Source organism: Dermacentor albipictus, chromosome 8 (genome assembly GCF_038994185.2).
Source record: "Dermacentor albipictus isolate Rhodes 1998 colony chromosome 8, USDA_Dalb.pri_finalv2, whole genome shotgun sequence".
Taxonomy (NCBI): Eukaryota; Metazoa; Arthropoda; class Arachnida; order Ixodida; family Ixodidae; genus Dermacentor; species Dermacentor albipictus.
In genome coordinates this window covers 69,640,612-69,655,066 of record NC_091828.1, presented here as the reverse complement: position 1 = coordinate 69,655,066, position 14,455 = coordinate 69,640,612, and the positions used below count along the sequence as shown (strand labels likewise).

The window sequence follows — 14,455 nt, the reverse complement described above, 5'->3', positions numbered from 1 at the left end:
CAGATATCTATGCATTGCCGCCTACACAGTGACTGAAGTTGTTCCGGCGGTTGGTTTCGAACCTTTTCCCTCAGCATCGTAGCTCGGTGTGCCACCAATTTGACTTTGTGATATTCAGTAACCCAGTTACAACTTCTTTCAGGGCGAGTTGGTGCATACTTGATATAAAAACAGTTAAAGCGCAAACACATGCAACCACAAAGTATGAAGGACAGGACACAAGCGCTGACTGTCAACTAAATTTTATTAACAGAAGACGGGTACCTTATATAAGGGGAGAGGCAGAAGTGAAGGGGGATGGGAGTGATACAATCGGGGAAAAAATGACAATGCGCATCGGTGAACGAACGTGCCAGCAGTCAAAGGAATGAGGCGCGAAAAAACAAGAAAAAGAAAAAAAACTAGAAAAACACTAGCAAAAGGCGAGGGATACTAACATACAATGAAATCAGTATGCAGCCGCTTCCGAAAAATGAAGCTCTGCCGCAAAAAGCGATACAAAAGGGGTGCTTACGCAATTGTTGCCATATTTGTGTATGTGGAAAGCTTCCAAACTGACGCGCGCCGTCGCGTCGGCACTCTTTCCGAGAATCTTTGTCTCTCCCAAATGTGCGTACTTGTCCTTTAAGTTGCCTAAATTTCGGGCATGTTCCCCCAAACGTTCATTAAGGCAGCGGCCGGTTTGGCCGACATAAGCCTTTCCACACTTCAAGGGAATGGCGTAGACCACTCCTGTGGAACACTTGATGAAGAGCTTCTCGTGTTTAGCTGGCAACCTCTTTTTTTAGAGTTGCAGATGCGTGGGCATAACTGTGCCAGCTTGTTGGGTGCCAAAAAAATAACGGAAACACCATGCCTGTTGACTACCTTCTTGAGACTGTGCGAAGTCTTTTGCAGGTACGGCACAACCAAAGGCTTGTCCGTCTTCCGACGGTCATCTTTTCCTCGTGTTCCCAGTTTTAGCTTCTGAAGGAGGGTCTCAGACACCGCAATCAAGACCGAATGGGCGAACCCCGCCGCCACAAGTCGGCCGGCCTGATTCTCGAAACGTTTCTAGATCAGGTGCGGGCATGACTTCTGAAGAGACGATCAAGATGAGCTTTTGTTGGCTGTTAGAGAATGCGTAGAAGCAAACGGCGAAGTGTCATTCCGGAATTCAAAAGGCTTGTCAGTAGATAATTTCATGTCGTTATTGCAGTATTACTTGAAATCTACTTTTATTGTTTATGACAACCTGCCTTTTTTGCAGCGCAACGGTATCTGCATTGGGTCCTGCGTGGCTCCAATTCGTTGCGATATTTTTTTAGCAGAAGTAGATAAATTTTCAGATGGGTCTTTTTCGGGGGAGTTCGTTTTAAAGGTTTTTAGGTATGTAGATGACTTTTTAGTGCTTTTAAAAAAGCAGACGGCCTTCACCTACCTTTCAACAGTAGGTGAAGTTTTAAACGCACTTGACAAGCATGCACTTGGGCTACATTTTACCCACGAACTACTTGACGCAGATGTCTTGCAGTTTTTAGACCTGAGACTAACCTTCCATGAAGAGCACGTTTGCTGGGGCTACTTCCCTCGCGCAAATAAGGACTCGCTGCCATATGATTCAGCGCATTCCAAAACTGCAAAAAGAGCTATAGCGTCGCACTGTTTGGAATCGTCTCTTCAGAAGTCGTGCCCGCACCTGATGCAGAAAGGTTTTGAGAATCAGGCCAGCCGACTTGTGGCGGCGGGGTTCCCCCATTCGGTCTTGATTGCGGTGTCTGAGACCCTCCTTCAGAAGCTAAAACTGGGAACACAAGGAAACGATGACCGTTGGAAGACCGACAAGCCTTTAGTTGTGCCGTACCTGCACAAGACTTTGCACAGTCTCAAGAAGGTAGCCAAAAGGCATGGTGTTTCCGTTGTTTTTTCGGCACACAACAAGCTGGCACAGCTATGCCCACGCATCTGCAACTCTAAAAAAAGAGGTTGCCAGCTAAAACATTAGAAGCCTTTCATCAAGTGTTCCACAGGAGGGGTCTACGCCAATCCCTTGAAGTGTGGAAAGGCTTATGTCGGCCAAACCGGCCGTTGCATTAATGAACGCTTGGGGGAACATGTCCGCAATTTAAGCAACTTAAAGGACAAGTACGCACATTTGGTTGCGCACGTAATTGAATGCACAGGATGCGAGGCTCGTTTGCGAGAGACGAAGATTCTCGGCAAGAGTGCCGACGCGACGGCGCGCGTCAGTTTGGAACCAGTAAGCGGCTGCTTACTGATTTCATTGTATGTTAGTATCCCTCGCCTTTTGCTAGTGTTTTTCGTGTTTTTTCGTTTTCTTGTTTTTTCGCGCCTTATTCCGTTGACTGCTGGCACGTTCGTTCATCGATGCGCATTGTCATATTTTCCCCGAGTGTATCACTCCCTTCCCCCTTCACTTCTGCCTTTCCCCTTATATAAGGTATCCGTCTTCTGCTAATAAAATTTAGTTGACAGTCAGCGCTTGTGTCCTGTCCTTCATACTTTGTGGTTGCATGTGTTTGGGCTGTAACAGTTTTTATGTCCAGTAAACCAGGTAGGCGGGAAAGCGGTTTCAGGCATACATGCATATGCGTGTAGATGTACAGCTCGCGGAAAGTGCGTGACAAGCCCTAATGATTCTAACGCATAAATTTTTTGTTTATCTGTCCGGTGCCGGGCAGAATCGAACCCACGTCATACATATCAAAAAAAGCTTGTCTCAACAACTATTCACGTATGTGCGACACGGTAACTTTGTAGCGGCTCCGCTAGATGGTACACGGTGTCCAGAGAGGAGCGAGTTAGAGGAGCCCGGATGCATGCGCGCCCCATACATGACACCATTCTGCGGTGACAGTGCGGCTTGTCGCTACGTTCCATCGATGCTTTGACAGACGTTCGAAAAAATTTGCTGGTATTATGGAGGAGTTTGTGAAGAAGAGAGATATAGAAAAACATAGAGAGGCCACTAAAGTTGAGGTATAATGTATTTTCTACTGTATCAAATTACCTTAATATACGGATGAAAAGTATTGTACCCGACACAATTTTTCCGCTGGCACCTTGTTTCTGTCTCCCAAGTACCTGTCGCTTCGTTATCTTGTCTCAGCGTCATGATACATTCGCAAATCAAATCTGCATAGCCCTGCTTTGCAACAGGGACCGCCACCCGTGTCCATTGAAGACACAGATGCCAGTGTTCGCCGAGCGCCCCTATTTGCTGTTCTGTTTGTTCAAATCTGCCTTTATTATTTAGAGCGTGTTGCATTGCTGGCCCGATATGCTGTAGTGAACCTATGCAGATGTAAAGGTAGATACCAATGTCGTGCTCGTGCGTTACGAAGGAGTAGGTTTTCTTTGAACTTGGTTGCGCGAAAGGACGACCCCTTTCCACCGCCTTTGTAGCGGCGGTGAAAGAACGATCACCACCGGCCACACCAAAAAACAAGCGGAAGAGCTCAAGAAAGCTATTTGAACCGATTTTTGTACAGGCATGGTGTTAGCATTATTTCAAAAAATGAGAAAACTACGAAAGTGCAATTAGTAGACAGCGGAACAAGCTGCCACTGTTTGCGTTCCATACATGTTTTTTCATGTACAACAGAAGAATACGATTCGAGGATTAAGCCATCTAAAAAAAAAAATATGGGGTTTCAAGGTTGACCGTGCCTGCTGCATTACTTCACAGCATTATATGCTATGAATGCTCGCAGAAGATAGGGCCTCAAAATTAAAATCTCTGTGAGTGGAACACAGCCTTACCTTATGTTGTAATAAGGCGGCGTGCACTCGTCCCAGTCACGAGCACACTCAATACCAGTGGCGGTGACGTATACGTTTCCGTCTTGGCACATGCAGTCGGTGCCTATCATTTCGCAGTGATCAGTGCCACGTGAACACCAGCAAGACAAGCAGCCCGGCTTGGAATTCCTGGAAAATCATAATGAGATAGCCAAATAGGGCCCAGTTTATTTAGGCATCGTAAAATGCAAAGGTAGCGCCATTTGTCTTCTTATACCCCTGGTATATTACAATATATATTTAAACACTTTCTGTAACTGCAGAAGACGACGCGCAAAAAGGCAGGTATGCACCCTCCAGAAAAATAGTGGAAAGTGATATGAAAAGGGTCACTATCTTCGGACTAGGAGAAAGGTGAGGGATATAATGACTTTTCAGGTCAGTTCATAATGCCGAATTATACCTTACGAGCCGTCTAGAAGTTTGCTACTGTAAGAATGTTTTGAAAGCGTTAGCTTTTTTCCTACAATGTTCCTTAGCCTCGTGTCCTTGTTGACATGGCTTCCTCGCGCAGTGTGGAATTTTCCCATTGATGGAAGTACTCGTGGCATCGCGTTCAGCTCCACCATCGAAGAGGAGAGTTCGGTTACGTGATGCAAAGCTCGGTTCCCTTGCACACCATCAGATGGTGTAACATTTTACACGCGAGAACTTCTTATGCAACAATCTATCGGGATGCATAAGAGGTTATAAATCAGCATCATCATACTCGTCATAGTTTCAGGTCCTCGCAATGGATGCTGAATCAAAGGAGGGATCAAGAAATTTAGCAAAGAAGTCCAGGGTAAGTTAAAGTGTAAACACAAAGCCAGGGGTCAGCTGAACGATAGTCGGAGGAACAGATAGAGTAAATTTGCTGCAAATAATGGAAATATAGGAAATAAAAACAACCTGGAGATTTATTAAAACGGCCGCTGAAAAAGAAACTGGAAGCGTAAATCAGAGGTTAACAGAATGGGCTCCAACTCGCAACCTAAGAACAGAAACATACTGTAGAAAATATTCTGAACATAATTAGGCATGTGTCAGCTGCAGCAAAAGCCCGGAGAGAACTCTGCAAATCTCAATGGCATATGAAGGTATTCACCAGGCGAAACCCGTGCATAACGGACACCTTCCAGAAGTAGTGGTATTTGGAGTAGATTGAGACATCAGCCGGTTAGCAGTAACAGTACAAATACATATAGATGTTTTAAAGACGAGAAAGAAAATTAAGAAGATGTAGGACAAATGTTAAACCGAAAAGCATGCACAGCAGACCCGATTAGCTCAAGCGGATAGGTGACTATTTGTAACCACCCCGTTTCGATGGGGATGCGAATAAATAGAATTATTATCACTGACAGCCTAATCCACTGTAGTAAGAAACTAATATGGCAACCGTGAAGAAGCCAACGGAAGCCACGACAAATAAGAGAAAGTGCGAGCTCGAGATTAATCTGCTTGGGAGCTCGAGGTTTCCGGAAAGAACGAACGTACGTTTATATTGTTGACTTCCTTTTACGTGTTTTTGTGGTATGAGCGAATCTTCAATGTGATTAAGTACAGCCATATCGTATAGGATGTATGCGTGTACTATTTGTAGCGCAGCTTCTCTTTTTTGTACCAGCTTTCTGCTGTAGTGCTGTAGGCTGCTCCTTTTAATACGGAGGCAGAGACCTCGTCAGGAAACCATGCCTTAGTCTCTGCCACCCGCAGGATGATGTGATTTTCGTGCAAATATAAAACCGACGGACCGACCGACCGACGCTATCAGACCAGCCGGGACGAGACTGGCATGTCGTACGGTAGACCTGTGTTCCGCCCAGAGCTGTGATGCAGACCAGGCTGAACGGGTCGGTGCTGTTCCCGCGGTGAACGAGCGTTCGAGCCACGGAGTAAGACATTTAGGAGGGGAAACTCCCGTCAGCGCGAGCGACCAGATAAGGTCACAATTGTTGTATGCGCCGACGGGGCCGTATACAGTGGCGGCGCCATGCGGCGCGTCGGAGAAGCCGCAGCGAAAAAAAAAAATGCAGCGCCCGGGCAGGCGGCTCCGGCGCGCTCTCAACGGCGGTAATTTCTTTCCAAACCGCCAGGCGCCGCCAGCACGATAAGGGCTCCGCGGGCTTGTGGCTTTTTCTGGTCGCCACAAACAGCGGAGTTTCCACTCGTAAATGTTTCTTTCACCGTGGTTCGAGCTCAGCTGTACCAGACGGCCTTGGTCAAGAGCGACAAGTTGGGGCGAGCCACGTGAAAAGGTACCGGCACAACCTCCTGCTGGGGTCGTGGCCATGGTGCAGCGTTGCTGAGCGCGTGGGCTTACCGTGCTGTCGCGTGAGCAGTTCATCATCTGCTCGTTTGCTGGCCGTTTGTACGACGAAATCGTACAAACAGCTCTCCAAGTCTACACGCGCCGACACCTCCGACATCGTCAACTACTGTGAGTGGCCTTACGAAGATACGCACAGAGTCATCGTATTGTCGGGGAGACGCGCGCTGTGACAACTCGCGTGAGTCGGAGACTGCGTGGACCGTATATAAATAGTTCAGTGTCTTGTTACCTCATCATAAGTTTAACTGTTGCCATCTGTCGGGGATAAAGTGCTGTCCTGTCTATGACTTTGCTTCCTGCATCTGAGTCCCTGGTCCCATGAACTACCCCACCTACCTATGTTGCTGGCACAGTATTCGCACAGTACTTGTTATATTCAACTGATGATGACATTTCACGGGCTAATAATTGTTAAAGGTAATCGCTTAACTCAAGACACACCTTCCTGTACCGGAAGGTTCACGAGTAGTTCTATCTGTTGTCTATGTTATCGCGGAGCTTTGTGTAATCAAATTCTGCAGACGATGGGAATACTGGTGTACATTCTAGTAGTTACACTAGAACCAGCGATTGCGCTGGAAGATTCATTGACCTCTGCATAAATAGCTGACGCGTCTGTCTGATCTGCAGATCAGATTTCGACGATTGCCGACTGTGCTCGCCGTTCTGCTTTGAGTGTCACTTGCTGTTGTTGCAGGCAGAAGTTCACCCAATAAAAAGTTGACATTCAATGTAGCATACACTAAAGGCGAAAGCCGGCGCACTCACGACACATTCAATAAATTACTCGACATTCTCATTCGAATGCGTCGTTACTTCCTGTTACTTGATTTCTACCATCAAAGGTCGTGGGTTCGAGTGCCTTAATTAACTGTGCCTTAAAAGCCTTAGCCCTAATTAACACCTAATGTCATATGTTTGACTGCCTTCAGTGGTCGGGGGTTCATCCTCCAATGGTAGCTAGCACCATGAATTTCGGTGGCCTTGAATTTTTGTTCAACCAAAGGTCGAAGTTTCGACTCCCGTCAAAGGTCGTGCGCTCGAAGGCCTGAATTAACACCAAATGTCATGGTTTCGACTCCTACGAATGGTCGCATGTGCCACCAGGAATTTCGGCGTCATTGAGTTTAGGTTCCACAACGCCGGATATCGGATTTTTCGTCCATTGAGTCGTCTGAGGCTTTCTTCGCCTTGATAAGTTAGTTTCGGGATTCGCCGTTTTCCTACCGTCTTCTTCACCGTCACTGCAACTCGACAGTATTGTGGAAGTTGTTCGCCGTCGCGACCACCAGCGCTCGCCTTTCGCTTCCGTTTTCCACCGCGTCACGTTAACGACATAGCGTTTCGCATCCTTTGGTCGGGAGCGCGCGCGGCGAGGTCTCGCTCCCGCCATGTTAGCCCGGCAGCTGCCCCCACGGCGAGGTAAACTGGCTTTCCGGAGCAAGGGGCAATGACCCTCATGGCGAGGAAAACTGACTTTCCGGAGCAAGGGGCGATGACCCTCATGGCGAGGTAAACTAGATTTCCGGAGCAAGGTGCAACTAACCCCACGGCGAGGCAAGCTGGATTTCTTAAGAGCATCGGGGACAAGGAAATGACGGATGGTCGCAATAAGTGATCACGCCGATATTTCCTTGGAGCAGACACTGGAATAGCGCAGCTGATATGTGCGATGCTTTCGAGTCTTTCCAACGCCGTTGACAAAAGCAGAACAAGTCAAATTTAACATTCCGTGATTTATTTTGTAGTATTTCGGCTATTGTAAATAACATGTCTCTGTTTTTCCTTCCGAAATTAAACTCACGCCGATAATAATGTACGCCTTTCTTCGCGAGTGCTTTTTTGTGCGCAGGAAAGCTCTTACATTGCCATGAAAGGCTATCTTTGAGTACAACATATCACGTACGTTTGTAGTAACAAACGCGGTTATAAAAACCCCCATAAACGCGCCAACCGGCCGCATCACGGTTACTGCAATGTAGAATAACCTTTGCACAAGCAACTGGCGTATTACACAGACATCACTCACGTTCTATTCGTATGCAGGCCGCAGTCCTCAGCGTCAACGATGCAACGTCCTTTGTTGTTCAAGTACAGCCATCCGTGTCTGCACACGCACTTGTCGGTCCCCAGTGCACATTTTGATCTGCCATTGTTACAGAAACACCTAATGCAGGGTGAACGCTGATAACCTGTAAATAGTAAGCGTCACGTTTAAGGCGCGCACTCAGAACATGCGTGATAAGGTAGCTGTTCTATAGCACCATATTTCATAAATGACAACTGGTCATTGGACGACAACCTTTGTTAGGTCGCTGGTTCGGTGCACATAGTCCTCTACTTGGCCTTGCTCGCAGTTCGTTAGGCATGGCGAGTATGATGATCATTATGGTTGTAATTGTCGTTAGCCTTTTATGTGCGATGCTGGATTAAGGCCTAGCCCAATCATATCATTTGGATTACAGTATAGCGCTAGCGACCAAGGACAGAGGTGAGTCGTAGGAGAATGATGCGCTCCCCTGTGTCCTTGTTCGCTAGCGCTAAGATGTTATCCAAGTTCGAATACTAAAACGCCCATCATACAGCCAGTGCTTCATCTCATCTACAGTTACAACGTATACTGCGTTATGCGGCTCCATCGGAATATTACAAACGTAAAATTATTCATATCTCCGCGCTCCAGTAGTTATTGTTACCAGGCGCACATGCTTTTCTGTTAAGGACGGCCTTCTCACTGCTCAGTAGCCACAAAACTTTACTTATATCCCCAAAACTTTGTACGACGTTGATTCCAATGTTTTAGACAGCTTCAAAGCGTGATGTCATACTTTAACGGAAACATCGAAGCAGCATATTAGATATACGTTCTGCACTAAACAAAGTGCAGAACAGCGTGGAAATCTTCCAGGTATGTATAAAAGAGAATAAAGGCCATACGTATAGGTGGCTGTAATTTTCGCGCAAATGTATACTCAGAGGAAAAAGATGCTGTAGATCAATGACTTTGAATTGAGAACAAGCGACCCATTTAGAGCATTACATTTCGAAATTGCCGCATAGTGGAGAAGAAGCACTCTATGTTTCGACGCTATCAAGGTAACCTTAATTTTCTCCAAATATTTCCCATGACAGTGGCAGTGGGTAAGAGGAACAATGAATAGGATCTTTGAAGATATTGCACGAAGTTGTAACTAGAACGCTATCAAGGAAAAAACCCAAACAGCAAATATATATATATATATATATATATATATATATATATATATAATTGCTCCCCGCAAGAGAACAGCAGTTATTTCTTACTGATCATGGATATTCCCCTTCACGCGCGAAGATTGAAGTCCCTCTTCACAACATACCTGGAGCCCTCGGTAGTTCCTTCCTTCCTCTACATACTGAGCAAATACTCGCTCTAACGCAGTTTTAATTGCGCCTCGACATTGCAACGCTAAGCTATATGAGCCTTCGAAGGTGTTGATTTTGTTCCCACTGCAAAGGATGAACGTTTCTACTGTCTATATTGAGATACACAATGAGCCTGCAAGCTCTGTAGCGCTCTTGAGCACAGCAAATTCCACAGCTGCTCGCGTCATTAATTCAAACCACAGTGATCTGCCGTTTAGCTGTGAACATATGCACGACCGAAATCCTTGATCGCTACGATGCTACCAGTGGGGCAGCAATGAAATGACATGCAACAGATACATTTCAAGATGTAGATAACCATTTGCGAGCCAACAAAAAATTAAGCCGTGCACAGGAAGCGCGATCACAAATAACGCTCACCGTAAACAATATCTGGAAGCGCCAGATTAAGTAGAACGCACAAGTACGCGCACAATGAAAAGTATTTCATAGTTAGTCCAATACGCATCCAGAGAAATTTTGAGTCTAACTAAATTTTGGCGCACGAGAAGCATAGCAATTGACTTTAAAGACCTTTATGGCTTTTCTTATAATTCACAATAATAAGGAGCTACACGATAATAAAGCCTGGCGATGGGCGTCTGACAGTCTCTCCGACTGTGCGTCTCACAATACCGCCTTTCAAAGCAGTTCCCTTTGTCCTGAGAAAATTTATATGATGCCATAGCTTAGAAAAGCTTTTAAAGCACATCGGCCCATAATTTCTTAGAAACAAACGTACACACACAGCCACACGCTAGCACGATCGGTATAACGTTAAGGGATAAGAAAAGAGCAGATTGGGTGAGCATATTAGTTGAAATCGAGAAAAAGAAATGGGCATGGGCAGGACATGTAATGAGGAGGGAAGATAACCGATGGTCATTAAGGGTTACGGACTGGATTCCAAGGGAAGGGAAGCGTAGCAGGGGGCGGCAGAGAGTTAGGTGGGCGGATGACATTAAGACGTTTGCAGGGACAACATGGCCACAATTAGTACATGACCGGGGTAGTTGGAGAAGTATGGGAGAGGCCTTTGCCCTGCAGTGGGCGTAACTAGGCTGATGATGATGATGATGATTTTTACCCACTCCCCTCTGTAATACTTCGGTCTTGAGGGTACAATAAAATAAAAATAATAAAAACAAATACGTGGACTAATCCCGAATGTAACGCCATGCCAGGCGGACCTGCGGCGGAGGTGCGCTCCCCATACGTGGGCCGACCCAGAAGGCATTGCAATGCGAGGCCGACATACGGTGGAGGTGCAGTTCGCCATTAAGGGGCCCACATACGAAGCTTTGCTGGTGATCTTTCTTCACAGAGTGGGAGGGCACTGAGATTTTTTACTTATCAGACATCAGGTTATCGACGACGAAACCAGGGACACCAAAGCCGTCCTCGGGCTTGACCTAGAAAGTGCCTTCGACAAACTGACGCACTCTGCCATCCTCGCGCAGGTATCTCATCTAAACCTAGGTGAGAGGTCGTACGAATATTTGAAATACTTCTTCACCGGCAGAGCGGCGGAGCTCAGAGCCGGCGACCTGAAGACGGACGAGAAGACATTAGGGAGCCAGGGCATTCGTTATGATTCAAGTTGCGAAAAGACTATGCCAGCTTGAAGGACTGAAGCACGCGATATACGCGGACGACATTACGCTGTGCGTTGACGGGGGCAGTGATGCCCGCATAAAATCCACACTACAGACGGCCGTCGACACGATCGAAGCAAGCCTGGAAGGTACGGGACTGAGTAGCTCCCCTAGTAAGTCAGAGCTCCTGCTTTACCAAGCAATCAAAACGCACAGAATCAAGAAGCAAAGGAAACACGAAAAGATCAAGATCCTCTCCAGGGATGGTAACACAATACCGATGGTCAGCAAGATCCGAGTCCTGGGCATGACGATCGAAGCGCTGGGCAGGAACGGAGACACCGTCATTTCCATCATGGGTAAGGCGGCCAACGCCACCAGACTGCTCGAGCGCGTTACCACCAAGAAGGGAGTCATGAAGGAGGAAAGCATCAGAATTATACACTCCTTCGTACTCTGCCACATAGTGTTCGTGGCAGCCTTCCACAAGTGGGTGAAAAGCGGAAAGAACAAGCTAGACATCCTAATCCGGAGGGCTTATAAGACACCCCTCGGTTTACCCGAAACTACCAGCACGAAACTTCTCCTGCAGCTGGCCATACACAACATGCTCGACGAGATCGCAGAAGCGCAAAGAGCCGCTCAGTTGCAAAGACTGTCATCAACAAAGGCCGACAGAAAGGTCATCACGAAAAGCAGGGACCAAAATGCCCCGTTCCCGACCACGTACGACGGAACGTGCGGGTTGATCCCTTGCCGAGGAACATGCACCCGAAATTCAACGAAGGCAGAAGACGCACTAGAGCCAAGGCACTGACGGACCTGCACGCTGAAGACAGCGGCGCCAGATACGTGGAGGCAGCCGAATATGCCGGCTGCAACGGCTTCGCGATCGCAGTGGTCGACTCCGGAGGCAACGTGCGGGCGACCACCAGCACATCGAGCAGGCAAGTGGAGGAAGCAGAAGAAATAGCCATCGCCCTGGCCATCGTAGCCCGAGAATGCCACATGATCCTCAGTGACTCCAGACAGGCGGTGAGGAACTGCGCCAAAGGAAGAATTGCCCCAATGGCGGCACGCGTCCTGGTCCTATATGCAAACCGCGACAAGAGGACTCGAATTAAGTGGTTGCCGGCGCACGCAGGAAAAGCGTCGGAGAAGAATGCCAATCGCAACGAAACGGCACACGCCCGAGCGCGAGGGCTAACCGACCGCGCCAAAGACCGGATGACCAGCTATAACGAACTGACCAAGGCTTTCGGCTGGCCCACAGACTTCTCCCGCTGCCCTGCAAAGGGATGAGCAGGTCGCAGGCCGTGCTGTTCAGGCAACTACAAACAAGAACGTTTCCAAGCCTGGCGCTATTGCAAAGGATATACCCAGAAGCGCGCCCCCATGAGAAGTGCAGAGCGTGCTGCAAGGAGACGGCCACATTCGAGCACGTGTTATGGGATTGCTCCAGACATGCAAGCGAAGCTAACTCAGGACGTATACCGCCGTATAACAGAATGGATGGACGACCTGCGGAAAGGACAAGGCACACAAAGTTTTTAGCACTTGTCCTAGAGTAAAGTGCTACAATGGCTAGTATGCCCTCATGGGGATGGTAGACCGAACTGCTTCTCATTGCTCATACTGGACTGATAATAAAAAAATACTCCGTTCGCAAACACCACGCTACACTGAAATTAGCAAAACAATATCAGATTATAAACCGATAGTGCCATTATCTGGTGTCTTTCTTGTGTGTGTGGAGGGCATAAAGGTCCTGGCAATAAAATGGTAGTATCTTTGTTTTTGCTGCAGTTGCACACAAACAAAATTCGTTCAAGTGATCGGACAGCGATCTACCAGCGGAGACCAACCCGCAAATTAAAAATAATTGCTAGTTTCAGATCTTCCAATGTACTTTGCGCTTAGCTACTATCTGTAATATCTTTTTTTCTTTTTGTGCTCTTATGAAGAGGAAAACTCCACATTACTACAATGCCAACAACAGTACACAATATAGGCTGGCTTTGAAGCTGTGACGACGTACCACACTTTTGTACATTTAGCACATATTGTATTGGGACAACACGTTTGAGCAAAATTATTAGGTTTTCGGTCAAAGCACTGTGACAGGGGGAAAGAAATGGTTATCATGCCCGGTCGAAACAATACCATCTGAAATCTTATTTACTTATACATATTTTTTGAAATATCACTCTAACCCTTTATACATTTGCTTCATATGAGTTATATATTAGCTTGCCTCGTCAATCTGAAAAATATATTCTCTTTGCGGGAGAAGGCTTTCGTGAAAAACGACGCGACATAACAGTAAAACATCCAGCAAGGTTCCTATCCAGATGATTGACGAAATTGTGCACTGAGAACGTGTCGACTAGCATGAGATTGAAAGTTGAATTATGATCGTTGTAAGCTTGAGTTGCGTCTAGCACGAGCGAGTAGTGTTAGCAATGACATTGGTGTGGAAACGGTCAGCTGGGTCTGCGATTGGTTCTTGTGGATCTACACATTCAACGTCGCAGTCGTCACCATGAGAGCACTCCTGTGACATTATTAGCTCAGTGGGCTGGGAAGCCTCGAGTGGTAGCTCACGTTGAGGGGTATTGGCTGACAATTAATAATATACGTACTTTGCGATGATGAAAAATATGCAGAAACACCACTGGTGGTGTCTAACTATTCGTAAACAGGCCCCCAAATTTCAATTGGCCCACCCCAAACATTAGGTAGGCCCACCCCCAAATTTCAATTTGGCACACCCTCAAATTTAAGTTGGCCCACCCTCAAATTTAAAGTCGGCCACGCCCAATTTTTTTTCGCCCAGCCTTAAACTTCAAGTTCGCCCAATCCCAAATTTCGATTGGGCCACCCCTAATTTTCGAATTGGTCCACGTACGAATTTCCATAAATCGTCCTCCAAATTTCGAGTCGACGCACTCCAAAATTTAGGTTGGCCCACCCCCATATCGCCCCCAAATTCATAATGGCCGACCCCGAGATTGCCCCCACATTTAGGTAGGACCAACTTCATATCACCCCCAAATGCAGATTAACCCGCCTCCACAGCACTACCAAATTTAGATTAGCCCACTCCAATACCACACGCAAATCGAGGTTGGCCCAGCCCCATATCCGCCCCAAACTAACGCTGGCCCACCTAACGATCGCCTCAAATTTAGGATGGCCCATCGCAAATCACCGTCCAATTAAGGTTAGTCCGCCCATATATAACCCCCCCAATTCAGCTTGGCCCAGCAGCACATCACCCTCATGGCTAGGTTAGCCCGTCCCCATATGTCACCCCCAAATTTAGGTTGGCCCACCCTCA

The 14,455-nt window shown here is 47.1% G+C and overlaps 1 protein-coding gene across 19 annotated transcripts in view; it reads right to left on the bottom strand.

Annotated features, from left to right (window-relative positions):
* Positions 1 to 14,455, bottom strand: part of LOC135914492 (kielin/chordin-like protein) — a 584,091-nt gene that overhangs the window by 341,210 nt on the left and 228,426 nt on the right. For 15 of the 19 annotated variants that reach the window (XM_070523554.1, XM_070523556.1, XM_070523567.1 and 12 more), the window contains exons 1-3: positions 9,902 to 10,054; positions 8,145 to 8,307; positions 3,763 to 3,930 (exon numbers count right to left, since the gene is read on the bottom strand). The exons of 2 other annotated variants lie outside the window; for them this stretch is intronic. In XM_070523554.1, the coding sequence (XP_070379655.1) occupies positions 3,763 to 3,930; positions 8,145 to 8,307; positions 9,902 to 9,989 (419 nt within the window). In that variant the 5' untranslated portion in view covers positions 9,990 to 10,054. Of the gene's footprint in view, positions 1 to 3,762; positions 3,931 to 8,144; positions 8,308 to 9,901; positions 10,055 to 14,455 lie in introns of those variants that run through there. 2 more of the 19 variants (XM_070523571.1, XM_070523572.1) reach the window with 1 other exon arrangement.